Source organism: Anopheles ziemanni, chromosome 2 (assembly GCF_943734765.1).
Source record: "Anopheles ziemanni chromosome 2, idAnoZiCoDA_A2_x.2, whole genome shotgun sequence".
NCBI classification, from domain to species: domain Eukaryota; kingdom Metazoa; phylum Arthropoda; class Insecta; order Diptera; family Culicidae; genus Anopheles; species Anopheles ziemanni.
Genome location: NC_080705.1, coordinates 41,017,706 through 41,044,670, shown reverse-complemented (window position 1 = coordinate 41,044,670; position 26,965 = coordinate 41,017,706). Strand labels below are relative to the sequence as shown.

General features: G+C 44.7%; 2 protein-coding genes across 2 annotated transcripts; both read right to left on the bottom strand.

The window, feature by feature from the left end:
* Nucleotides 1-540: 540 nt before the first annotated feature.
* LOC131291362 (uncharacterized) lies at nt 541-13,278 on the bottom strand. The gene is made up of 4 exons (XM_058320565.1): nt 12,726-13,278; nt 1,694-2,194; nt 911-1,610; nt 541-813 (listed from the first exon to the last, which is right to left on the bottom strand). Exons 2-4 carry the CDS (start codon nt 1,835-1,837, stop codon nt 566-568), a joined length of 1,092 nt encoding a protein of 363 aa, XP_058176548.1. The 5' UTR covers nt 1,838-2,194; nt 12,726-13,278; the 3' UTR covers nt 541-565.
* Nucleotides 13,279-19,003: 5,725 nt separating this feature from the next.
* On the bottom strand, nt 19,004-26,965 carry LOC131282078 (nuclear pore complex protein Nup205). Its single transcript, XM_058311467.1, has 6 exons — nt 26,825-26,965; nt 23,571-26,710; nt 21,776-23,091; nt 19,616-21,006; nt 19,350-19,526; nt 19,004-19,279 (listed from the first exon to the last, which is right to left on the bottom strand). The coding sequence occupies exons 1-6, from the start codon at nt 26,832-26,834 to the stop codon at nt 19,077-19,079; spliced, it is 6,237 nt and encodes a 2,078-aa protein (XP_058167450.1). The 5' UTR covers nt 26,835-26,965; the 3' UTR covers nt 19,004-19,076.

The window sequence follows — 26,965 nt, the reverse complement described above, 5'->3', positions numbered from 1 at the left end:
ATTCAACAATCGCTTATGGTGGTAAATTTTAACGGTTTGTTCAGCGAACCAAAAAAAAATCCCAAATTGCCAGTTCTGTTTCGATTGTTTCTGTGGCTGCAACTGAAAATGAAATTAATTTCATTCTGAACGTGATCCAAAAACTGGTTAAAACCATTCAAAGTAAACCCTTGCGTTTTTTTTTAATTTCCCTGCACCGGACGGGTTTTTTCCTTCCTCTTTCCGGATGCGGCATGGTCATCTCATCGCCCGGAAATTGAATTCGCCGCTTAATTAGAAGACTAATTATGTACGACCGCTAATATCGAAGGATTTCAGTTATAATTTAAGCACGACCGTGTGTCAAGCTAACACACGTCTCATTGGGGGACCGTAGAACGTTGATGGATGGTGTTTACCTTGATGAGCCTTGTCAAACAAAAAAAACCCACGCAGGACGCTAACAGGATGTTGCTTCGAATATTCGAACTGAAAAAGATACGGATACTATCAATCGCGGGCCAGCGTACGGGCGGTGCTGGGTCGAAGCCATACCTTTTTCTCCACCGGGGCTCGCCTGTCTCACTCAGTCCTCCGTGAACGGATGCTCGGACGTGTCGCTGATGTTTTTCCGTCGGTTCTCGAGAATCTTCGTTGCTTGCTCGAGCGTTTCCAGGTAGTAGAGATTAGCCAAATCCTGGTTGGAGTAGTTGCTTTCGTCATACCCGAACGTCATGCCGAGGATGATGTTGAACGCGCACGTATCGTACGCGTGGCAACCCGAGTACCGGTAGAGTGGTTTCTTGTTGTACTTACAACCACCAGACTGTGCACCTGCAGAAAATTATGAAGAAAGTGTGTGATAAAAATGGGTTTGGTGGTGATAAGTCTATTCCCGCGTCTATTCCAGTGCAGAGCCAATGGGCCTTACCGATCGGATGTAGACACTCTAGCGTCAGTGCACAACGCACCCACGGCAACAGCACCTTCTCGTTGACTGTCGCACTGTTGCGGAAGAACACGAACTCGAGCGACGTCATCGGCAGGAAGTAGAAGTTGTCCACCCCGGTCTCGAAGTACTCGAACATTTTCGGATGCGTCCGACTGGTGACCGGTTGCTTCGTCGCGCAACCCAGCACGCCCGAGCTGCTGTTTTCCGCCCGCAACCGCACGTCCTCGATGTCGCGCGCCGGATTGCTGCCCTTCAGCCGCACGTTGTTCTCGGTGAACAGGATCATCTTCGAGCGGGCAAGCGCATCGTGGATAATGACCGGCCGGAACGCGTGCATACTCCGGTCTGCCACGTGTGCCGGCAGCTTGTTCAGATCGTACGTTATCACAGCACAACAGTGCGGCGCACCGGACGATGAGCCGTTGCAGAACGTCTGCAGTGTGTGCAGGTCCGACTCCTCCAGCCCAAGATCGTACACCAGCAGCGGCTGAGTCGGCAGCTTGAACGCCATGCTCTGCACGAACAGCAGCGTCGAGGCTAGCTCACCCGGCAGGGCGTACGTGACGACGGTGAAGTTTGCCCGCGTGCCATTGTACAGGGGCTGCGTGAACCCGAGCTGCGCCAGATACTTCGGATCGATTTCGGGTCTTCGGTCGGAGTTCGATTCGCGAAGGTTTTGCTGTACAAACATAAAACGAATTGTATTTTTTATTGCATTGAAGGCTTGCCGGATTAAGATATTAATATATTCGTTTTGCTTACCTTAAAATTACGCAGATGTTGATGCGTCTGGGAGACGATATTTTTCAGCGAGTCGTTCTGCTGACCGGCGGAACCGAACAGGATCAGAAGAAAGGTGGTCATTAGCACGCACGTCAGTATCACCAGGAATGGTTTCGTTCTCATGGTTCCCCTTTTTGCCTTCCTCGGCGATAACCGCCGTCCGTCGCTGTAATTATGGTGACCCTGCTGTGCCTCTGACCGGATGGGGGAGATGCGTGTGCTGTTCTCTGACGCTTCCTTCAGGGGTCAATTCGATCCCGAACCGGGTGTACCGAGTCTATGATTTTCGAGGCCAAAGAAATGGTAGGACGGTGTCAGGGGTTATCCTTTCCCCGTTTGCTGGCGGTACTACTTCGGGTGGTTTCCAGAACACACCTGGAAACGACGGATCTGGGCTCGATACACTACCTACGGCCGTTCAGGGCACTCCTCCACCATGGTAGCAGTGTCGAACGACGATAGAACGGTAACGTACGGATACTGTATGACGATGTCAGTGGCCAAGAATAAATAACGTCGTCCGATTGGGAAGCATGAAATAGAAGTGAGAAAAAACGAAAGAGAATCATGTACTGTAAGTGGGGAACTTGTTGGCGCACACGGGCGTCAACATTTGCTTTGTATATCAACAGACAAACAAAATTAGCGATAAAGCGCAACGCAAACTCGTGCCCTGAACCTCGAAACCGGGAGAATGAGAGATTCAGTTAGCCCCGTATTCCGCTGCACCGTACATTTGGCGATAGTACAAAGAGGAGCAGAGGAGTTTCAGCGATTTTGGACTCGAGAGGTTATGTTTTTATTTTTTGGTTGATCAAAAATGATTCATCCTACCAAAAGTGAGTCGACGCCATCCTATCAAATTTCACCATCAATGGTTCGTAGAATAATTGACTAACGTCCGATGGCCCATGGCCGTTCGTGCGCTTTTCCGCATCGGAAGGGGAAAGTGAAGGATAAATTAAATGTCACTCGTTGAAAAAAAATAGCTACATTGGCAACATTGATAGAGCAGACAAGCCACATGAGCCGAGCCTACACGGGATTACACGATAAACTCTAAGGCTCGGGGAGTGTCTAGCCCAGGGGTCGACAAAGTCTGGCCCGCCGGCTGATTGTACCAGGGCTATATGGAATTTTTAATGCAACTTACCAACAATATCGTAACTGTTTATTCCTATGACGTGTTCAATATCAAGCAATTTCCTAGTATCCAATCGCATTTTTACTATTGATCATTCTAAAATTTCCCTGTCTCGTACCTCTCGTCTGAAATGTCCTACGTCTCTAGCACAGTTAGTTCTTACTAGACTTTTTCCCTTTGCATACGGGGATAGGGTGTGGGGGAGGGTGGGGGGGGGGGGGAGGGATTCACAATATGATAATCAGTCCCACCTCTTACCCCAATATAGGTTTGAGAATGGCGGAGTTAGCTTAAGCTATTTCTATACAATAAACTAGGCAATTCGTGTACCCGATCTCTTGTCCAACATTTGGAGAGGAGTTACCACATTCCAAGAATGGCAAATTAAGCAAACCGCAGTTCCTACAGAAAGATAATCTTCAAATTTCCAAATTACATTTCTTTTAAACATGTCACACCACTCTTGGTGATGACCCCATGAGTGTGTGCACTGAATGTCAGCCCGTCATCCAGAGTAACTGCCAGATTTTTAATCTGGGAGACTCAGTCAACTGGTTCCGTGTTGATAGGAATGGAGACCTGCCCGATCCACTCCATCGTCGCCATTATCATATAGTGTGTTTTACCAATGTTTAATGCGAGTTTCTTGTATTTCAGTCGGCCATCCAGAGCCTTTAAGTCTTCCTTCAAAAAGGAATCTGCCTGCTTCATGTCCTTTCGCAATATAAATATTACTGTGTCATGTAAATATAACAGTGTCCAAGAACACTACCTAGACGAACCCCAAGGCCGTTTTCAATAGGATCTGAGACAGATTTTTTGAAAATTGTCCTCTATGTCCTTCTTCTTCTTGGCGTAACGACCTTGTTGGTCATGTCTGCCCCTTGAAGGGCTTACAAGACTTTTTGCCTTGGAGTACGTGGATAGTAAATCCTCTCGTACAGTCTAGGTGGTGAGCCTCGGTGCTCATGGGCCGATTTTCTAACTGGCGCTACGCGAACTCGCGGTCGGCTGTCGCGGACCCTCTCTGTATTCTACCTGCCAGATAATCACTCAACCAACTGAGTAAGGAACAAGAGTCTCGACATTGTTTCAAATGCCCGCTTTAGATCCACGAGAATAGGAGTTCCGGTTCCCCACTATCCATCAACCCCTTCCATATCGCAAGCATCAGGTTCAGTACCAGATTCAGTGCAGTTTCACAGGAATATGTTTCAGGATATCCCGACTGCTCCCGGGCGAACAGGCCGTTCTGATCCAGGCATTCCACCAATATTCAAAACATCGTTAAGGTAAAATGATTTAGGATAAGGATTAGTATCAACTATTGATGTCTTTTCATCGTCTTATTGATGTCTTGAACTCTATTCAAAGATTCAAATTACACAGCAAAATTATAATAATGAGTGAAATGAAAAGCAAAGTCTTTTGCTTACTTATGGACTCTTTCGGAAATCTAATCTTTGCAAAGGATATACATGAAAAAATATTTACAAAATTTGTTCGTGAGGATTTAAATCTAACGAAAATAAGTATCACAATTAATGATTAAAAGAAAATTTAAAAAAAAAATATTTTACCTTCTATCAGTATTTTGTTTCGTTTCGATTTCAAAAACTTATACTTAATTTAATTATTGTCCTAAATCGCTCCGTTTAAAAATGGTTTAATATCTGACTCGCGGTTCAGATATTAAAACGTGTGCCCACCCCTGGTCTAAACACCAGGGAGTGTTTGGGTGCAGCATAGCTCGGCATGTACGCCAACACCTGAGCTCACGCCAAGCAAAGCGCGTTAAAAAGTTACACACGCACACCATTCTTCACATTCTTCATGCGCTAATCAGTTTTTTTTTATTCAATAACATGTTTTATCATAATAAACGTGTCTTTTCCATGCTCAATTCAAACGCAGTTGAATTCTCATGTAAAGAGCGCTCAGTTCACAAACCACAACCTTTCCCAAACGTACTATCGTTTTTTTATGGACCGCACTCCCTTTGCGATCCCTGGCGGAGCGTAACAAAAACCTTACAGGCAGGTCCTTTTAGGACACCCGTTTACCGCAACTAAGTGCCCAAATTAGTTGTGGTGGATGCCACCACCCCCCATCACCAACACGCGGCACAATCACGACATCGAACGACCCCGCGGTAAAGTGGGGTCCCGCTCTCTTCCCCTCTTCCCTGGAGAACGGAGCACAAACGAACGGGGCGGCATGTCGGAAAATTTGTGGTGCGTGTTAACACAAGTCAGGCGTCCGCACGGTGGGCAGCATGGCGGCGCCGTTTGACGCTCGGCTATCGGCAGGAAGGATTAAGTGCCGTGTACTCCCAAACGTGGGTGAGAGTGGTGTGGCTAGCCATGGTGGCGCTATTGGTCGGCTGCAGTACACGTGGACGGTTGCTACACATTCGCCTCATTAGGGAAATGCGATTTGAATGTAGTCCCGCGCCCCGGCCCGAGTGTTTCGAGCAAGAACAAATAGCCGATATGACGGCGATGATCGGTGGTGATATGATTTGGTCGAATTATTGCAAGCATGCAAGCACACGGACTTGTTAGGCGGCGATCATCACTTTGTCAGCCTGTTCCGGTTGGAAGATTATAACCAGAAATGCTACAATATGTTATTTATGACTGGTGATCCACATATCATATTCCATGAAGTCATAGGACTCTGTTAAGCAACGATGCAAGATTTTGCATTCAAAAACTTTACCTACACGAGATAGAATTATATTCTAAATCCGTGAACTTGAATTGTCTTTTGCAGGAATTTATTTTACTAAGCACCATCAATTGAGTTAAAAGTTATTTTATATTTAACATTTCAACAACAAACGAGGCAATTTTTAAACTATATTTATGAACTTGGCTGAAAACCTAGCGAATTTTGATAATATCTTCAAAAACAGATACTCTGCAAGAAAACATTTAACTACACTTTAAAGAACACAAAAAAGGAATATACTCATTTACACAAGAAAGGAACATAGCTACACATTTTTAAAATCATTTTTTGTTTATAGTAATTTCATAAAATAGTCAGTTGGAAACATGAGTCCCGCAACAGCCGTATGGATACGCCGATTAGAAAATCAGCCCGAATCCCAAACGTGACCAGACCCTCCCCGGTACGAGAGGACTGACTATTCATGTACGCAAAGTAAAAAAAGTATAGAAGCCCCTCTTGGAGCAGGCACGACTGAAGCTGGTCATTACGCCAAGAAGAAGAAAAAGAATTGAAAAGTTTGCCAAGTGTGCAAAAAGTTAAAAATATGGAACAAATACAATGTTCTGCGATAACAGTTGTTAAAGGAAATAATAAAACAATGTTTGCTTCAAATCTACTCTAGAGTAGCTCTAGTTGGATTATCAAGCCGAAGTTCATCACAAAACTGAGACTTGTGGCTAAAAAAAACAACAACGAAATACAGCACAACTGCCAGATAGGAGAAAATACTTCAAAAATGTGTTCATAATCACCGATACATAAAACAAATACTTTTTATCGTCCCAGTTTGTTGACATAAAAAGTTCGACCAAAGCAGTAAATTTTTTTCCTTGACGCCAATTGGAAAATAGTTTTCGGTAACTTTTTATTTCCATAAGACCCAATATTCTCAAATATTCAAAATGTTTTGTTGTCCGAAATACAATCATAAAAGCAAGCATTCTTCTTCTACGCATGGTACGGAAAAAAGTGTTTGTCACCAGCACTACTTAAAATTCAAGATCTATTACACACTCTTGTTTGTATTCATCGCTTATACCAGCTTACATATATATGTGCTTCTATTACCAACCTACAGAACACTCGACTCTCATTACACGACGCTGTTAATTACAGGCCGAGACAGAGGACGCAATGGGTAGAGAAAAAATAAACCCAGACCCGGTTTCGTGTCGCTCGAAGATGAATGCAATTTAAATGCAGCAGCCCTATGTGCCAGGCGTGCGGGTGGTAGGCGTTCAGCCGCCGCGATTAGAATACATCAACGAAGGTGCAACTTCTGGCCCTGGACGACGTACGTATCGAATGTCAAGTAATTGATATTGCATTCAAAAGAATCACATACACTACTTTGCGTTTCGAACTATGTGTAATTAAGTTGCAGTTAATGTAGATACCTCGGCACTGCATTCGATTGATGATAATGCGTTATGCAATATGGAAGTATGAGGAGTACAAACTGCTTCTTTTAGCCGGCCTAGAGAAAGATAATATTCAACCAAATGTTGCTAGATTGCACCAGCGAGGTCTACCACTTCGAGCAGTTGTGACACAATTAAAACATGCTCATCCATACACTCGGCGGATTGCACCGGAGGCAACGCAAAGTCGTCCCACGCGAATGCACTTTTGTGCCTTGTCCGGGAGAAGCGATCGGTGTCAAGATATGTCACCAGTCTGACTGATAAGCCGTAGGCGAAACCCCTGATGGGGAAGCGCCGGTCCATACCAGTACGCGGTACTGGCCTTCCCACCTTCTCCCGGGTTCCGATAAGAGTTGGTGGCAAATAAATAAAGCACGCCGCCGGTTTGTTTACACTGACAGATTTCTCAACAAAACACTTGACATAGAAATGATAGCATATTTTACGACCGTATAGGAACCGAACCGGGAAGGATAATAAACTTGGCAAATGTAAACTTCGACCTCGGGACTGAGCAATTTTGTGCGGCCACCGATCGACAGTTTATCTTCCCCTGCGGAATGTTGCCGACGCAGAGAAATTCGTATTGCTTGAGAGTTATCAGTAGTCGTCATATCGTTGAAACAGGTCCGGATTGTGTCTGCCGGGTTCTATTTCCGTAGCTTATCTCTGACATTTTGGCTGCATTATACGCTTAATGGGCGTGTGAGGTCTTATCGCAGAGGATTTGCACGTCTGTGAGAATTCCAGAACAAGTAAGTGTTCAATAATGGATACCGCAAAGGAGCATTAAATATTTAACTCATCGGGTTTTCCCGAAAAATTGGAACCCAATAACATGAACCTAAGACATACTTCATTCATAACCAAAACATCCTATCCTAACACACACGAAATTAATGACAATCCGGAGTTTTTTAGACATCCTTGACTATTATTCAAGATTGTTTTACTGAAATATACCAAACATGCAATTAAGATTTCCTATTTTTCCCAGCTAACTGATAAAACCTTTTTGAATTAGATAATTTTATCTTCTAAAACAACCAAAAGTGTTGTTGAAGGGTTGTTTTTTAGTTCCAAGAAATGATCTTGACCAGTTTATTTTCCTATTTATAAACGTATTTTATATAAATTTCAAAGTAGTTTCATAAAACAAAAAAATACCCTTTTTACCCATATCCTATCCACTGCTATTTTTATTTGTTAAGCTTTTCTTTTTTTTAAACCGTAATTAGCATAGATAGTAAATATAGCAACCAAAACCTAAATATAAACAGCACATTACTTTATTTCATTTTTAATCTGGATCTAACTGTTAGTTTTTTCTAAAATAGCCTTTTCGCCAAATCAAACTTTTCATTGAAATACAAAAAAAAACAGTTTTGTATGATTAAACATTGTATAAGGGAATTGACTAAAGGGAAGTTAAAATACTAAATAAAAATAGAATAATAATACATAAAAAATTCAGTAGTTGCCGTAACAGAATTAAATTTAGTTACTTATCCCTTTCTCCGTACCCAAAATTGGGCGTAAATGTGCGACAAATTTGCGTCATCAAAGATATCAGTTTTTGAGCAATTCTGCAACAAATGATACGTAGGGTGGCTTTTTGTTGTAGAAACAATCTAAGCGGCAAAAAAAACCAAAGCAAAATATGGGTATCAAGAACCCAAGCAAGGTTTTTAAATCCATTACAAAAAACATGGTTACTATAAAATGTTGTTGAAATTTGTGGTTTATATCCATCTTGTTGATAGCGATATGTGAGTTTTTACCATAACATTCTTATATTTGTTCATTCCAAAATGTGTATAAAATTTCTAGTTCACCTGTTCCCTCTTTAGTATGCAGTCATCAGTGCAAACAAAACTAAACTCAAATCAAAGGAAAAAATAGACCATGATTTGATTGGACTTTTGGCGACATTTTCAAAATTAATTATTTTTCTAGGCTCAATAAGTTTTATCCAAACACTTGACCGACTAAGCCCACCGTTTGTGGTATTTTGAGAGAAATAAAACAATTTCGTTAGGTATATGTACATATTCTCGCCTTCCTTTACATTCCTTAAAGATTATTACTGCTGGATGTGGGCTTCCACCAACTCGACGTAGGGGGCGGGGAGGGGGGGAGAGCTGCATAGTGCAACGCAGCGGGGTTCCAATATCCGGCCGAACGAACGAGTGGTCTACCGGATACGCTGCTACTACGCTGCCGACCGAAGCTAAATCGATTGAAGTGAAAGGATTATGTAACGCGACATAATTCTGACATCCTTCCCAAGGATCAAGTGCGAGCAGCTAGCGGTGGTTTCAGGAAGGATGCGGACGCGTAAGGACACCACCATGACGACTCATGCTATCCTCCGTCTGCCACAGGAGGGGTGGGAAGCAATTTTCGTTACGGTCGATGTTCATTGGCGCCATCGGAAAGGAGAGAAATGAAAATGGGGCACACTGGGGGGTGCTTCGTCTGGGAGTGACGGACGTGGTGTTTTGTTACGAAGGAAGATTGCCGACTGCCCTTTGATGTTACCCAACCGAGGTCGATCAGTGGCACGGCACGACAAAGGTGTGTCTGTGTGTTTGGGGGAGCTCTATGCTCGTTTTCGACCTTCCACGCGGGGACAAACCAAACCGTGCTAGACCAAGGAGCCAAGGATCCAAGGAAGTAAATAAAGGTTCGCCTTAGTGAAGGGGAGCTAAAACGGTCCACCACGAGATGGTAGGCACCACGTAGGATTGCATGTTTTCCATGCTGCCTTGACTGCGCTTACCTGGTGTGCGAGTCGTGATGAAATTTTTGGACGCCAGAATGAATTTTTCTGGGCCTTTCCTTCAACGACCGCCCGTCCAGCTTTTCATGGTCCAATTTTCTCACCGCACTGCGGCAGAACACGACGCGACGGCGTGTGCTGGGTAATTGAACCCCTGCCTACCTTCAGTTAGACTTCTCCCACGCCCCTCGTTTGCCCTTGGTTCTTAGTGTATACACACCAACAAACGTTTGGCATCCCAAACCGTAGCACGGTTAGTGAAAGTCACCAACATTTTCGTAGTACTAGTTTGTGTTGAGAGTTGGACATTCGCAATCACTATCACGCTCCCTAGGATGTCACGTCCAAGGTGTCACGGAGGGTAATTTGACGAAATAAACCGACGTTTTCCGGTGGGTTTAATTACCAGCTCTCTAGTGAAGTTCTCCGGCACCGGGAAAGACTAAAAAACAAACTCGGACATCCCCAGTGTCGAACTGGTCAGACGGTGGCTGCCTCTTTGCAACACTCAACAAGTTAGGCAAATAAAGTGAGACACACCGGACAAGAGTGGTTTGCAACAGGGGGGGAGGGACGCGGACAGGAACGGCATAGCCAGCCACCCTTCGAAACCTTCCAGTCGCAGGCAACCAAATCGGGACCGGTCGTCTTCTGAACTTTGGGCAAACTTAATTAACACTTTCCAACAGACAGAGGGCGCCTCCGGCCGTGGATTTTTTAGGAATGGGGAGTAGCAATTTTTACTGTTGCGCACTCCGAGCACGAGGACACACACACACACACCCGCCGATGTTATCTAGCGGGCGGTTATTTTCCTACCCTTTTGATGAGAGTGTCGTGTGCCCGGCTTGTTCGGCCATTCTTGTACACAACCCATCCCGGTCAGGTGGATCGGATATTTGTGATACACTCGAGGCTCGTGTTAAAAGAGGTAGTAGAGTAACAGTTTTTTGAAGAACTGGGAGTGTTGAGGCCCAGCAAACAAAACTATAGAACTCACCGTAGATTCACCGTCAACCGGATTTAATTATTGCATGTTGATGCACCACGGTCAGGATATGAAGTTGCGGGTTCAAAAGGATGGAGGCCAGCTAGTGCTACCCTTGCACATTGTTCTTATCTCCAAGCCTCCAGCTGACCGTAGCCAAACAAAGGCAAACAACACTGTAGCTTGTTTGCTGCCCTTTCGCAGTTAACGACACCACTTACTATCGTTCGCTTCACGAGACCTCTCGCGACCAAACCTACGGGATGATGTTGGCTTTATGGATGACGCTGGAGCAATAAAAATTACCTCGTTTGCCAGTGGTGTTGTTCTCGTCGCAGCAAAAAAAACCCGGCCGCATTCAATTATCAACCACGGGTCGTAGTTTAAACTGACTGAGCCAGTATATGACTCAAAACTGTTTATTCTTTCGAAACTCTCCAAAGGGTTATCGTTCTAAGAATTCTTGTGTTGGACCGGAACGCACCTGACACGTTTGCTTCTTATCAGCTTAATTTCGTAGAACATGCCCGAGACTTACAGCCTACAGTAGGGAAAAGTAATAACTCGGTGGAGAAGATAATCTTCTAATCGCAAATTTTTCATTTTCAAGCCTACTTAGCATTGAAAATGATAGTTATAGGAAAAAGGGGTTATCAAATCAAAAATAGAAGGAAAGGGCTATGTGCAGCTCATTTATAAAAAAATGATTGAAACAAATAATCTTTAAACTGGATGTAGTATATCCCTATATCTCATAATACTGCTAATTTAAAAAGAGAAAAACTCCATATTCGCTCCCAAGCATATGAAATTGTAGTTGTTCCAAAGAATGCTCATTAAAAAAATATCCAATTGTTAGTTGGCATTCATATGAGAATGACAAGCATAAAAAAAGTGTTAACCAATCAAAGAAAAACGAATATTTTCGCAATACAAAAGATTTCAATTTATTTAAAGAATGAAACGATAATAAATCAAGAGGTTGCTTGTGAAACGTGACAAACTTCTGAGAAGTTGCTTTGTTTGTTGTGAATTGTTCGGTGGCTGAATGCCAGCCTCTGACAACAGCGTAAAATTCTAGACAACAAAACGAAGTTCCCATCGGGACACCAGAAAAGGCATTCCAGGAAGCATGGCGATGAATTTCTAATCAATCGCTGACTCAAAAGCTGCTTATCATTAAATACTGATTACTCGTCTCATAGCACAATCGGTGGATTATGTAAACACTTCCCCCATGTTTATGAATTACCCCCGGATGATGGAACAGATCGTAAATGTGTATGTACATGTAGTGCGTTGGAATTAAACAACTTTCAAAGCGATGGTGTAAAGGAAAATGCTACGGTACGGTTTAAGTGCTTTTTTGTAGGCGGCATACTACAACCTTCAGGCCAACTTTGCTCAAATTTTTCCCGTCCAAAACACCACTTAATGTTTTTAACTATCGAACGGATCGTTTTGTTCCGGTGACAAGAAAAACAGCATGGCTTCAGCGGCAGAGAAAAGAAAAGTGAAACTGTCTCTCAATCACCACCTCCAGCGTTATGGCTAAGTCGAGCATGCCCTACGTTGCTAGTGCTGCAGGTGGCATAATCATGCTCTCCAATTAAACTCCGTACTTGCATACGTACGAGTACGTTTGGGAGGCAAAGGAGACCATACAACCGTTTGATTTTATGCTGGGTAAGAGGTAAAGATACACCTTACATGCCACCGGATGTGTCTTCGATGGTAACTCTTTCTATTTGCCAACGATTGGAAAAATACTGCACCACGATTGAAGATAAACGAGTTGACTTATAGTTGCCTAATTATGATATGCGTTCATCTATACCTACTGTAATTCATACCCCACACATGCCAGCTGTAACCCTACCCGGTCTCAATGAAAAGATTGCGATTAGATAGTAAGGGAAAAGTTGCGCCCATCGTACCTGTTGTCGCGGTTGCCTTCTTCGGTGGAAATGCGAACGTTCCGTTAAGCACTGCATAGTGCCGCAGCAACAACAAAAATAACGAAAAAGTTTGCTACTATTGGGAGTGAGTATGTGTATGTGTATGTTTCGCTAATTTGCCCCCGAAAAACGCGCTTCTTTTTTCCAATTTTTTCACCCCTCTTTTCTTGTCCACCTTTTTCCCGTTCGGTGGTTTTTCTATTTAGCGAACCGCGTTTCACTGCACGTCACACTGCCGGACCACACCGACACACGCTTTGGGACGGAGGATTTATGAATTTACGCCACCCCGATGAAACTGAATTTTCACTTTTGCTACCCTTTTTTCCCGGTCAATCGCGCATACCGACACAGGCGGCACCGATTTCATCTGGGGATGTGTAGTGTTTTGAACTCGCGAATTTTCGCTCAACCAATGCTTGCTGCGAGCATCGAATAATGGCTGCACGTAGCAGCGGCTGGTATTACAACACTCCTTAGGTGCGGAAAACACAATCGATAACACCGTGTGCGGCCACCGCATTCACTATCATTTTTTTCCTCCTTTTGGATTTCAATGCTTATTTTCCACTACGTGAGCACAGCGCTAGAATGGAACCACAGATCTTTTAATCGGGAAAACTCGAAGCCACCTTCAATCACACTCCTTGATGCACGAGACGAAGGCAGATACAAAGACGCACACACAGACACACACACACACACACACGTTCCTGATGATGCTGCGGCGATAGTAGAGATTTGCTTTCGCAACCAAGCGCACCGCTACCTTGGCGACAGAATTTATCACGGTCAATTGCTTTGCACAACTCCCACGGTCACACGCGTGTATATTTTTTCGGTTTTTCCTGTATTTGCTGGTGGTCGTTCTTGTGCGGATCGCGAAGCGCTCGTTTTGCCCCGCCTAATGCAAGCCAGGGGTAAAACAGAGTAACTTGCGTACTCGGGCGTCAACGCTTGAGGCCAGTCAAAAACCACCAGCAACACACCGGCAACTACTCCTATTGGAAGCCACAGCCAATAATACTGCTGTAGGAATGACACAATATTCGCACTTCACCTCACTTTTTGCCGTCGTGAATTGACGCCATCCTGGGCGTAGGGAAGCAAAACCTTCCTGGACACAGACGCCGCTGTGTTTCGACTCAACGTCAAAAAGATAGCTTACTGTTGCCCGATGCGTTTCTCGGATGATGCTAAATATGGCCAGAAATTGATTATTGGTTGTAGATTATCACCTTGGACGGCGATGCACCTATTTCGGCTGAACCTTTAACCACTAACTTGCAACTAACTCACGACCCTCAGAATAACAAAACAAACTAGTGTTGGCAGAATCGGGATTCGGAAGATTCGAAGATTCGATTCCTAGACGGATTCCAAAGATTCGAATCCCATTTGACGGATTCTAAAGATTCGAATCCCATCTGACAGATTCTAAGGATTTGGTTCCCATTTGACGTATTCTAACCACCCCGCTACACGAGCCGCAAACTCAAAAACTTTGCGGCGCAAAGAGGGGAACAGCCGAAACGATTACGTCAAAAACTTTTCAGCTTTGTGAGCTGAAAACTGCACCCGCAAAGTTTTTGGCAGCTAACCGCAAACTCAAATGCGCCAAAATAAGAAGAAGAAATAAATGTAAACATAACAAATCTCAAAAACAAAATAAACGGACATACGGTGATAAATTTACGTGTTTATTTTGCAGCTACGGTAATATTTTGTCATTTTATAGCTAGAATATAAATTATAAATTCACTATAGATGAACTTATTTGCGATGTATTTCCCTGTGATGAAACTAAATTACATTTCCGTTGGATTTTCCAAGTTTGTTCCAAGTTTTGGGAACTCAACACGATGACCCGCGGTCGGGTAGTTAACCACACTTCACTCATCAACAGATTAGCCATCTTTTACTTTTTGTGTGAACTGAAGTAAGATCTTGTTTGCTTTGAAGGAAGATTTTTGAGATAACTGAAATAACAAAAACAAAAACAGCAGAGACTGACGCGTGCATAGACTGTCAGAAACTTTGCGCTTGCATTGACTGGCGACAGCATTGATACCGCAAAACGCGGCTACACGAACCATTTTTACCGGATTCTGAATCGGATTCTGGGGATTCAGATTACGATAAACAATTTCCAGACCGACATTGATTTGTTTACATGATGATGATGATGATGATGATGATGATGAGTCCTACCGCTTACCCCTACATAGGTTTGAGAGGGACGAAAGTATCTCTCGTAAATTATCAAACAAGAGGGGGCATTGGGGCATTACTCTCCAGAACAATCGTATCCAACTCTGTTCCATTCATACAACGGTCGCCATCAATTGCACAAAGAGGTACATCTTAGATTTCCCAACTAGCAAAAGGGGACCACTTTCCGGAGTAGGGCAGGTATTTTCACACAGATTTGGTTAACACCGCCAGCTATCAATGGTTGATAGTGTGGTGAAACCCACCAGTACTACTTAAGGGACCTGATCTTGTTCCTTGCATACAACGGTCCCGAGCAATCACCTCGAAAGGCAAATCGCCGAGTCCCCCAAGGTAACGAGGCACCACCTTCCGGAGTGTAAAAGGGTATTTCTGCTCTGTTTGTAGTTCACACCGCCAATTACCATTGGTTGATAATGTGGTGCCACTATCAAAAACAGAAAGGGACCCAACTACAGCGAGATGTGTAGATACTATTAGTTCTTTTCGTACAGCCATGACCACCAATTGTCCTCATTTACGCGCGCGTGTCTCAAAACTATGTAGACTCATTCATTCTATTAAGTTAAATTCTTCTTCTTCTTCTTCTTCTTCTTCTTCTTCTTGGCGTGACGACCTCTTAGTTATGCCTGCCCCGTGAAGGGCTTACAAGTCCTCTCGTACAGGGGAGGGTCCGGTCTCGGTTGGGATTCGAACCCACGCCGTCAAGGTGGTGAGCCCCAGCGCTCATGGGCCGATTGTCTAACCGGCGCTACCGCTCGGCTGTCGCGGACCCGATCTGATCAATCATATCTGAGGCTCTATTTGTGAAGAATGTTATCAGAACATCAAACATGTTCGTTCCGCGATAAAGTCCCCGCCGGGAAAGTGCGGAAAAACATCACAAAAGACTTGCTTCCCTGTTTCGGTGACCCACGATGTATTCAATTTGAATGATAACGCTGTCATAATTGTTTTTGAAACATAATAAATGCTACTCTTCTTGGAATAAACTCGGGTAAATCAGTTAGTCTGCATATTCCAAAAAGGACTAGATTGTTCGTGGCGTTTGAATACAATTAGAAGAATAATTTCAACTATACTGATATTCTTATGTAAATTATTCATTGAATTGAACACATCATATGAAAAATCGGCATTACCCGGGGTCCACACTACAGCGCGACGTCGCCTGACAGGAGCTGAACTCCATATAAAAAAAACCTTGCGTGATGTCGCGCGAATCGCGCTAGATTTTTTTTTGCATGGAGTTCAGCGCCTGTCAGGCGACGTCGCGTTACGCGACGGTGCAGTCTGGAAAGCGTGTTACTCGGGGTCCACACTGCAGTGCGACGTCCCGTTTCAAAAGTAGCCCAGTTTCGGCAGAACAATCGCGCAAGCCAAGCGCGACAGAGGTAGGAGAGTATGTGGAAATATGTATCACATTGGGGCGCAAACTCGGCTAATATTTTTTATTGAATTTTGAGGTAGTAATGCATGATATTTGTTTAGCTACGTATTTTATGCACCCTGAGTGAGTTTGGCGCTTCCACATTAGAAATTCACTGAGAAAACAATCTTAAACGTACAACGACGATATTTTGGCCCACCGTAGGAAGTATATATTTCTCCGTCATCTCCTCCTTGTTGAAGAGCAGTTTGTTTACGTTTCGGCACCCGAAAAAATGTTGGTAAAAATATCAATTAAAACGGAGTTTGATAACTGAATTTCATTTGTGAAGGCTAAAAATAAATAGTACAACGAAAAATCCGATGTTTTGTGGAGAATATTGCTAGTTTTGTTGGCGTTTGTGTTTCGGTTTGTTTACGTTTTGTCCAGCGTCGGTTTGTTTTTGTTTCGAATTGACATTTGACAAGAACTAGCGTGACGTCGCGTTTTTCGCTGTTTCTTCACTAGCGCGATTTGTGCGACATTTTTTTTGTATGGAGTTCGGCCGCCTGTCAGGTGACGTCGCGTTTCGTGACGGGACGTCGCGCTGTAGTGTGGACCCCGAGTTAGATGAGCATGCATGATATGACGGATTGGGATTCGGATTCGAAGGCCCGGATCTCAGAATGGATTTGAATCGAAGGATTCGAATCCCTGTAGGGATTCAGGTTCCCCATCACTAAAACAAACCTCACCTCAAAGATGACACAACGACTTGACGTTTTCATACAGGGTTGTTCCAACAAAGCTTCTACCGCATGTATCGCTATGCTAAAATAACCTTGTTCCTAAAATTATCCCATTTGTTTGAAAATTTTTGCTCCTTCGAGCAACATTTTTAACCGTCACCCGTTCAACCAAACCTACATACGTAGACGTTCAACCGGACTACCCGGGTAGTCCATACATTTTGTATGGGAGACTCCGTTTTGCTGTACTTAAGACTTAATAACTTTTAATCTAGACGTCGGATCGATTTGAAATTTTCAGTGAAGATACTTGAGAGTGTTTCCCACAATGTTGTGTAGTTTTTTATAATTTTAAAAATTCATTAAGTATGTTAATTTGAGGTTCCAAAAAATTTCACCCTTCACATCTATGACCGAAACCTGTGTAGCTTCAACATTTTAGATAAGAGTTTGCATTTTCTGTATTTCAGTATACGTATCTTTAATCATTGAATCTTAATTACTTGAAATTTTCAGAAATTTATTAAATTTGTTTAAACATGTTTTAGAAATGTTCAAGTAGGATTGTTTCATTCGAAAACACGAATCCGATAATTTAAACATTTATGCCTTACGTTTAGGCATTAAAATCTTAGTCTAATATTAAACACAAGTATGCTACACATCATTTTGTTCAGAAAATGTGCGCCACAAACACGTTTATTAATCCGTTTCTAGTCGACTATGTGTGTGATTCAAAGTACAACAAAAGTTAAGTAAAAGTGAGCGTTATGGAAAAACTCAATTCTTTGAATAGATAAAACCGAACAGACTTATAGAAGAATTACTAGGAACTGCATTTCTGACGAAAAAAGAATTAAATAACGGACAAAACTTTGTTCCCAGTTGAAGCATGAAGATAGCATGAAGCGAGTGAGAGTTTATTAATTTTTACAATATTTTATGCAATTTTCCAAAACATTTCAAGTAGTTAAGTATCTACGAGCAAATATATCAGTACTAAAATACAGAAAAAGCAAACTTCTATATAAATTATATGAACTACACAGATAAATGGTTGTAGATGTGAATGGTGAAATTTTTTGGAACCTCAAATTAACATACTTAATGAATTTTTAAAATTATAAAAACTACACAATATTTTGGGAAACACCCTCAAGTATCTTCACTGAAAATTTCAAACCGATCCGACATCTAGATAAAAAGTTATTAAGTCTTAAGTACAGCAAAACGGAGTCTCCCATACAAAATGTATGGACTACCCGGGTAGTCCGGTTGAACGTTTGAGGGGTATCAATCGAAAAACGCAAATAAAAATTATTTAAATTCCTTGGAAATTTTTTTTTCTTTAGCAAAACGATCGAAAATGAATTTTTCTAGGTATTCTAAAAATTTCATGCCGATACGTCAATCCAATCAAAAGTTAGAACAAAACAAAACTCCAAAAACTACCCGGGTAGGCGGTTGAACGGGTGACGGTTAAATAACATTGCAAATAAAAAAACTTTATACGACTAACAGCGTTTTTTTTCTTCATTTTCACATCTATTCTACATATCCAGAAAACTGAATGTAACTGATAGAGAAACCCCTAGAGTTCGAAGTTTCGGGTGCACAGAATGGGGTGTATTCAGGTTTTGCTGAAAAAAAAAAGATTTTGTACTTATCAAAATATACTAACGATCGTTAGTATTATTATATTCTATCAGGGACATGAGAAAGGGAGAGAAAACCATGCATTATATCGTGTAGACTTTAAATTTAAATTGAAATATCTCTTATAAACAATGGCAGTTTTATTTAGAACGTAATACATTATCATTCATGATCGTAACACTCGTTTCGCTTTTTATCCTATAGGCTTTAGGTTTGTTATAGACACTCTACCATTCTATTACCACAAAAAAACCGGTCAACTGGAACATGTTTTTCCAGTAATAAGTTTCCCACATGAGTCGAACACTGCACATCACCGTATCATCACTTTAACGGCACGAACTGTATCGACTGTTTGATTCGTCTGATAAAGGCAGCCACGAATCCCTTCTCCGCTTGCTTCTGGTCAATTTCGATCAATTGCTTGCAGAATGTCTCATTAAATACACCGATTAGCGCTTTCTTGAGCGCCACAATGTCCTCGTTCGATACGCTGAAACTAGACTCTTGTTTGTCCGCTCGGAAATCTGCAAGAACAGAAGAAAGTAAAAATTAAAAAAAACGCCATTTCCGTAGTTGAAAAGTGGGTGCACTCACTGTGGCCCGAGTAGGTCGAGCTGCCGATGCGTGTATTGACTGGCATTAAGCGAAGCATAAAAAAGTCCAGGTGGGCCCACAGAATGTAGAGATAGTGCTCGATAATAAATACGATTCGCTGCAATTCGTCCTGCTTCTCATTGACGCGCTCCGTCAGCATGCTGTGTTGCAATTGAACTGGAATATGGAACAAGAATTCCACCGGAATCAGAAATCAGAGAAGTGTATATGCAATTGCAATATAGCAGAGGATGAACTAAACTTACTGTTTTTGTCTAAATCGATGCTTGGCAGTGAGTTGCGCTGTTGCTGCAAACTTTCCAGCACATTGCGCTCGTGGTTGTAAAACTCCACCGCACAGCGAAGCTGTGTTATGACGACGTACAGACTGTGCGGTACGTCGGAGGAGGAAGCTTCCGTGGCGGATCGAAGAGCATCCGGTCGCGGTGGTGCCGGCACCATTGCCGACGCTCCCTCGCTTCCAGTGTAGTGCGGCGAAAAAAGTACGTTGATCGTCCGATGGTCGACCACGTGGTTCGAAATGCAGTTGCGCACGTACAGCGCAAGGTTTGCCGCAACCTCGAGGAAGTACTTCAGATGTTGCGACCGATGTTTCTGATCGTTTCCATTGACGCCGTTGTTGAGCGTTGCGTTAACGCTGCTACTGATACCAATACCGACGCCTCCACTACCGTACGGTTGCGCCAGCATGCTGCTCTGGTGTAGATCCTTTAGCGTCTGCTCGGACACGATAAAGCGCGGCAGCAACGCCAGCATGAACTTTTGAAACCGGAACATCTGCTGACTGTAGGCTTGGTTTGCATTCGGGTCGGTCAGTTCGTAGATTTCCTGGTTGGCGGCACGCGCGATCAAATTCGTTACACCCGCTAGCTCCTTCAGCAGACCCAAATTCATCAACGGCGAGCCGACGCGTAGCACCGTCTCGATCATGTCGCTGTGCGAGAGGAAAAAGTGTATGATCTGGCTGAGGGCGGAGTTGTTTTCCTGCCCCAGCGTGGATAGGATCGCATCGCAAAGGTTGAGAGCGGGAAACAGAATCTGCTGGAATCGCACCTCGACCGGGGGAATGAAGGACGACGAGAGTGTCGCCGAGGCGGCTGCAGCCGCCGCCGCCATGGCTGAGGCGTACGTGTGCTGCTGTGAATTGCCGTGCATAAGTTGCACGTCCGGATGCATGTCGTACACCTTCATGCTTCCAAGCACTCCGAGGATACGCTCTTCGAGGAGCAACCTGGCACCTACCTGACACCGTGCGAGACGGCTTAGTAGGGCCATCTTCGACTCGTACACATACAGTGCCCGAAAGCTGCTCGGGGTGGTTTGCAGTATTCGGCAGAGGTCACCGTCGTTCTTCAGGAGACTGTTGACGATATGTGACAGATAGCCGTGACGCGCGACAAACTCCACTATGTTCACCGAGGAATCCATGCTGAGTAGCATGTCGAGACAGGACATGGCAAGCATCTTGCAGATATCGTGACCTGTTGTGCAGTCTTGGCAGATTACGTTGATCAAGTTATCTCCGAACGAGTTAAAAATGTCCATTATCATCTTGAGCTGCTTTGAGTCCTCCGTTTCCGCGTTGTACAGTTTTCGACTGGTGCCGGTAATTGTTGTATTTAAAAATGATCCATTCCTGAAACAAAATAACAAAAGCTTATTCATTACACTCTTTCACGAAAGGTAAGGATTATCAACCTACTTATTGTTATTGTTTTGTTAAGACAGAAAAACCTTTAAGCTTTCAAATAAAGAATAATTCAAGGCCACAGATAAATTGTGGTATAGAAAGAAACAATAGAATTCTATTCACGGAACTAACCGACAATTCAAACCATAAACCGGCACAAAATGTTTAATCACCACGAGGAAAAAGGACCACGAGAAAAGCAAAAAACTTATCTATTGTAGAACTTTCCAAACTCATACCAAAATATTGTACAATGTAGAATTTGGCTGCTCAGCCTTATTGTTCAAAGGCATATTGTATTGTTTAACGTGACTGCATTTGAAAAGATTCCCTAACTTTTATGGGGTTAAGATAATGTTATGCTTTGTTAAGAATGTATTCTAAAGTTTGCGGATGCTTTGCGCATAATTGGCGATGCTTCAATAGACTGTATAATTACTGTTATTTGTTAATGCAAATAAAATCAAATCAAATTCAAGTTAATTTAAATTAAAAATTGTAAACTAAGGAATAAAATCTAAATTTTCAAGATAGAAATTTGCTGATAAATAATCACAACAATATTGGTAACAAGAAGCGCACCCTCGACGGCATGTATTCGAATCCTGAAAGAAACTGACTCGTTCCTAGTACGAACTGAACTGACTATTCATAGATACAAAGGAAAAAAAGTCAGTTTTCCTATTCATAGCTACAATACTAATGTAATACTTACTCGTCGTTGTCTTTCTGCAACTTCCGACTGCGCTCCAAACCCTCCTGATTCCCCTTGATGATGTACATGTAGTTGAGCAGCGCAACGTATAGGTTCATCTTTAACTGGGGTGACCCATCGCTACTGATCAGCAGCCAATCGAGGATGTTTTTGAGGATAAACTTCAAACTCAACGCATTCGCCCGCTCGAGGTAGCTGTATGTTGTCCCCGGTTGCTGATGATGTAGGCCGGACACGTTCAACTCCTCGTTCGGTCCACCACCAACGAGCGATCCGCCACCACCGCCGATGCTCCCATTCGCGGTGCGCTTCGACGAGAGCACTTGCAGTGACATTTGCTCGGACTTTAGCATGAAGCAGCTGCGCAGGTTCACCATCAGCAGCGAAATCGTGCTGGAGGCAATGATGGCCAGCTCAGCCATGACCTGGTTCGGCAGGGCCTTGCTGAGCAGAATCTGCAGGATCTCGGTGATGATGATCTGTTTCGTCTCGAGCGACATGATCAGCGTCGGCGTGACGCTAACGAGTACCTCCGCCACCTGACCCCAGGCGTCCAGGAACTTGGTCGTGGCGTTACACAAGCTTCGCTGAGCGTTCAGCTGAACCACGTACTGGAGGACCGTGCGAATTTCTTGCACGATGTGAGCCCGCTGACCCGACGCGAGCGTATGTATCGAGTCGAGTTCGTCGCGCAGAATGGAGTGCAGCTTTCGCGTATCGATCAACCGCATCCGGCTGTCCGGGTAGACACTCACCTCGCAGTGCTGCAACAGATCGTGTAAACCCGGCCCGTTGAAGTAGTTCCAGCTCGGTTCCTCGAGCGACTTTATTTCAAAGTTCACACAGTCCAGCAGCATGCAGAGAAGCCGTTTGGCCGTTTCGCTCGACTCTTTCGCCACCACGGTCATCGCGGACAGGTCCGCATTCGAGTTGAGCGATTGGTTTACGGTGGTGGTATTGGTGTAAAAATTGCCCGCTCCAGCCGATTCCGCTTCAACCGCGGGTGCGTTGATTGTTTTTAGCAATATTTTGCAGATCGTTTCGAACTGGGTCGCTTGGCTCCGTTCGCTCGTGAGCTTCAGCTCGATCACGATCGATTTTAGCAGGAACGTCATCTGGTTCAGCTGGTACGGGTTTTTAGCGTTCGGGAAGGGCAAGGCGGCCGTATGCCTACACAGGAAGTCCTGACAGGAGCGCAAAAAGCGCAGAAACACTTCCGAGGTGTGGAAGTTGCGGCAAATGTGGTACAGTAAACGGTACGCATACTCCATCAATTTGCTATAGCTCGTCGAAAGACTACTGCCGGACTTGATATTCTGTTACACGGAGAAGAGAAATTAAGAAAAACGTTAATAAAACCCTCATACAGTGTTTTTTATGGCATTAGATAGTGATTAAATCCTCTAGATACTTTCACTGCACCAAATTGCATTTAGATAATAGAATAATAAATGTTGTGCTCTTGAATCTATCTGAATAATGATGCAAAAAATGAATTAGCAGGGACAAAAAAATTACTAAGCTCATAGAAACTGTATAATGTTTCAGATTTAAATTAATCTCTTTGCAATGAATCTGAAACTTTGAAAGAGGGATTCATGAATCTTCAAATATTCGCGTAGTATTTTTATCACCAAATCCATGCTTACATGCAGTATAATGAGGCTAACAATATTCATGAATGTTTTTGGATTATAACGATTCATGAATCACTTCGAATGTAAGTTAGGAGATTCATTAATGTCTAAAGATTAGAATTTCTACTATACTATAAATATGCATCGGTGTAAATTACCTCCAAATGTTTATCTAGTAGGGTGATGAGCGACTTGGAGCAGTTGCTAGGGAAGTTCATAATTCCTGGCTGCTGAAGGTTCGTCAGATGAAGATCCTTGCTCAGGTCGAACCCGAGTAAATAGTGCGCCAAATTCGGAGTCACCGGCTGCTGCAGACATTCCTGAATCAGGTGGAGCACGGCACTCTTGATACAGAGCGTCACGTACGTTTCGTGAGATCCCCGCTGCTGCTGCTGTTGACCGCTGCCGGTCGCGTCATCTTCCGCCAGTATTGTTTTGCTGTTCAACGTCGTGTGCAGTGTATGGGGCGCTATCGTAGGTGCCTCGGGTTCCTCAGAAACGTTCAGATCCGCCTCCAAACACTCGACGAAGCCCTGCCTTATTTCGTTCTTCAGTGACTCGCTCTGGGTGACGAGGCTTAGGATGAGCTGGTTTACGTCCGGCTGCGCCATGATGATCGTGAGGATGCGCAGCGCGACGAGACTGTTCTCCGGCAGCCAGGTGCTGTAGGTGATGTGCTTCATGATGTTGAGCATATGGTCCGCCTTACCGCTGCGAGGATTCATGCCGAGCAGCAGTTTGCTCAAGCCGACCAAAATGACCGGATTGGGTGAATTGAGGTGTACATTGAAAAAGTCCTCCTGCAGGTTGAGCGCTCGAACGATGATCTGCAAGCATAGCAGCGAAGATGCTTCGAGGGCACTCTTGCCCGGAAAGGGCGCGTACGCATCGAAGCACGAGACCGACTCGTCCAGGATGTGCAAGATGAGGCGTAACAGCTCGGACTTGGTGTTAAGATTGAGCAGTATGCGGTAATCGGCCGGCTGTCCCCTGCTCTGCTGCTCCTTTGTCAACGCTGGCGAGTTACAGTTGAATTGCTTCACAAACATATGCACAATCAGAAGACATTTCTGTGCCAGCTGCCACTTCTCCGCTGGATTCTTGTAGTTTCGGTTGAACAGCCGCAACAGCACCGTATCGACGACGTACGAAAGGTACGGATGGACGCCGGGCGCTCGTGTACCTTCACCCAAGTTATCCGGCACGGCGGTGCGCATCAGTGAGTAGAGGAAGTCGAGCATCGCTTGGGTGAGCGGAAACGTTTCGTTGCGGCTCTCGACCTCCTCCAGCTCGGACTTGACGCCGCGCGTCAGAAAGTTGCTCGTCGACGGCACGGTGCTGATGATTTGCGAGTCCTCCAGATTGTGCCACAGCTGGATGGCGTTTTCGTAGCAGCCAGCCAGTGACGCGAGCGTGTGTACGATCTCTGCCTTCAGCTGAATGGGTACGGAGCAACTTATCAACCCGACCAGTACGTTAAGCGGCAGCCAGGAGACGTGCTCGCACAGAGCAACCCGGGCCAACTCGTCGTGCTTGGCGACCGCCTGTACAACCTGCAGTACGGCCTGCAACCCTAGGATCTCCTGTGGGCTGATGCTCTTGCTAATCATCCGGTTTCGATAGACGGTCTCAGAGTGGGGATTTTGCTCCTGCCGCAGGTTTTGGTAGTACGCGATGAGCGAGTTGAAGAAGTGTTCCCACGAGATGGTGTTGCTTCCCGAGTAGGCACTACCCTGCTTAAGCAGGTTGAACGCACTGCGGGCGGACTGCGCGTTGCAGCTCAGTCCGGCGAGCATTTTGAGGTACGGCACAAAAAGCGTCGGTGGCAACAGTTCCCCCGCAAGTCGTATGAACTTGAACAGGCAGACCGATCGTGACGAGGAACGTGGTTGCAGCGTATGGCTTAGCTCCGTTGGCCCCCAATAATCTACGCTCAGGTGCAGCGCGAGTCGATCGTTGCCGTAGAACTTACCCACCGAAAGCAGCAACATTTCAAAGTTACGGCATAGGTTCGCCGGTGGCTCAATGCCCTGCTGTTGATAGAGCTGTACCGTGCGCGCCGTCTCATCCGCTCGGCCTCGCAGTTCCGTGACCTTCGAGTGCATCAGCTCGATAAAGTCCGTGTACAGCGTGTGGATGCGACGGTAGAAAAATTCCGTCTCGAAGATAAGCTCCGACTCGAGGAACGTGTAGTACAGGAAATCGAACACCTTCCCCTGCAGGGCCCCGTTGACGAGCAGCTCATCTTGGTCGATGAATTTGGCCATATCTTGGACTAGTGTTTGCGGTGCCAGACGGAGCGTTGCTATCGATAGCCCGAATGCAAACAGTGAGAGCGCATGCAGGCCATCGTTTTCCCATCCATTCGAAAGGGCATCGAGAAGGAAGTCAAAGTACAGCTCATCTTTTATCATTGGAAGTTGTTTAACGAGATCCTCTCCGTCTTCCCGCCGTTGCAGGACGCTCAGATCCAGGGCGTACAGCAGACTCATCTGTAGCGTCACGGTTACATCGTCAATGCCACCACCCGATTCAGCGAACTTGTAGCCCCGAAGGTACTGGATAAGTTTCATCGTAGCATTCCGTGGCAAACCGGCCTGTGCAGCACAGAAATAGACGCACTGCGCCAGTAGAAGCCGTATTTCCTCGAACAAATCCAGCACCTGCCGGTGATGCTTCGGTGGTCCGAGGGCACGGTTTGTCGTGAGCACGTCCAATTCCTTCGTAATGTCCAGCTGCTGCAAAAGATCAATAATTCGCTCCAGCACACCATCGGCTACGAGTCCATCGGTGAACGTGGTGATGATCTGGGTAACGTCCGGCGTCGCATCCGTACACCAAGACACGCCGGCTCGGGATTTGAACAACTGCTTCAGGCTTGCCACGAGCGACTTGCGTCCATCGTAGTACAGTAAAACAGCCACCAAACCACGCGTCAACCCGGGGTGATTGACAGTTTGCTGCTGCGATGTGCACAGGAGCTCCAGTGCGACGTACTCGTTTACGTCGAACATATCCGAAATAATAATACTCTCGTCGACGAGCTCCTTCGACAGCATTGTGTGACCAAAGTCGGGCAGCGTTATGCCATCGGTGATGCCTTGTTTAATCGCTTCCCGGCATTTGGCATTCTTGGGCGGGTTTTTCAGCAGAGAGATAAAGTTCTGCTTGTGTTTCCGTAGTAGCCCCTCCAGGCTGACGGCGTGCGTCGTGTCGGCGAAGTCATTGGGCGGTAGAAGGTAGTTTTCTATGTTGTTCAACAGATACTTGTACGGCGTCCACAAATCGTCGGGTGTAGCTGAACGGAACGAACGGATCACAAATATATATGGTTTACGTTTGATGCACTTCCTAACCTCACAATGCCGGCCGCTACCGTCGTCGGTGAGCAGCGGAACGTTTTTCAACTTACCATCAGCCATAGTTTTACGACACACAATTACTTGTAAGCGACGATTTGCAGACTATGATTTTAACTGAAATATTAGAATACCAAACTGTTTCTCAATTGCATCAAGCGTCTACCATCAGGAGCACACCAGGCACAAACAAG

Bases quoted from the DNA above. Each gene is read 5' to 3' on its own strand.
- LOC131291362 (XM_058320565.1), bottom strand. From the start codon at position 1,837: ATGAGAACGAAACCATTCCTGGTGATACTGACGTGCGTGCTAATGACC. The intron at 1,611-1,693 runs GTAAGCAAAACG...ATGTTTGTACAG, and splicing joins AACATCTGCGTAATTTTAAG to CAAAACCTTCGCGAATCGAA. The intron at 814-910 runs GTAAGGCCCATT...AATTTTCTGCAG, and splicing joins AGAGTGTCTACATCCGATCG to GTGCACAGTCTGGTGGTTGT.
- LOC131282078 (XM_058311467.1), bottom strand. The intron at 21,007-21,775 runs GTAAGTATTACA...ATTTTGTTTCAG, and splicing joins TTGCAGAAAGACAACGACGA to GAATGGATCATTTTTAAATA. The intron at 19,280-19,349 runs GTGAGTGCACCC...CTGTTCTTGCAG, and splicing joins CTCGACCTACTCGGGCCACA to ATTTCCGAGCGGACAAACAA.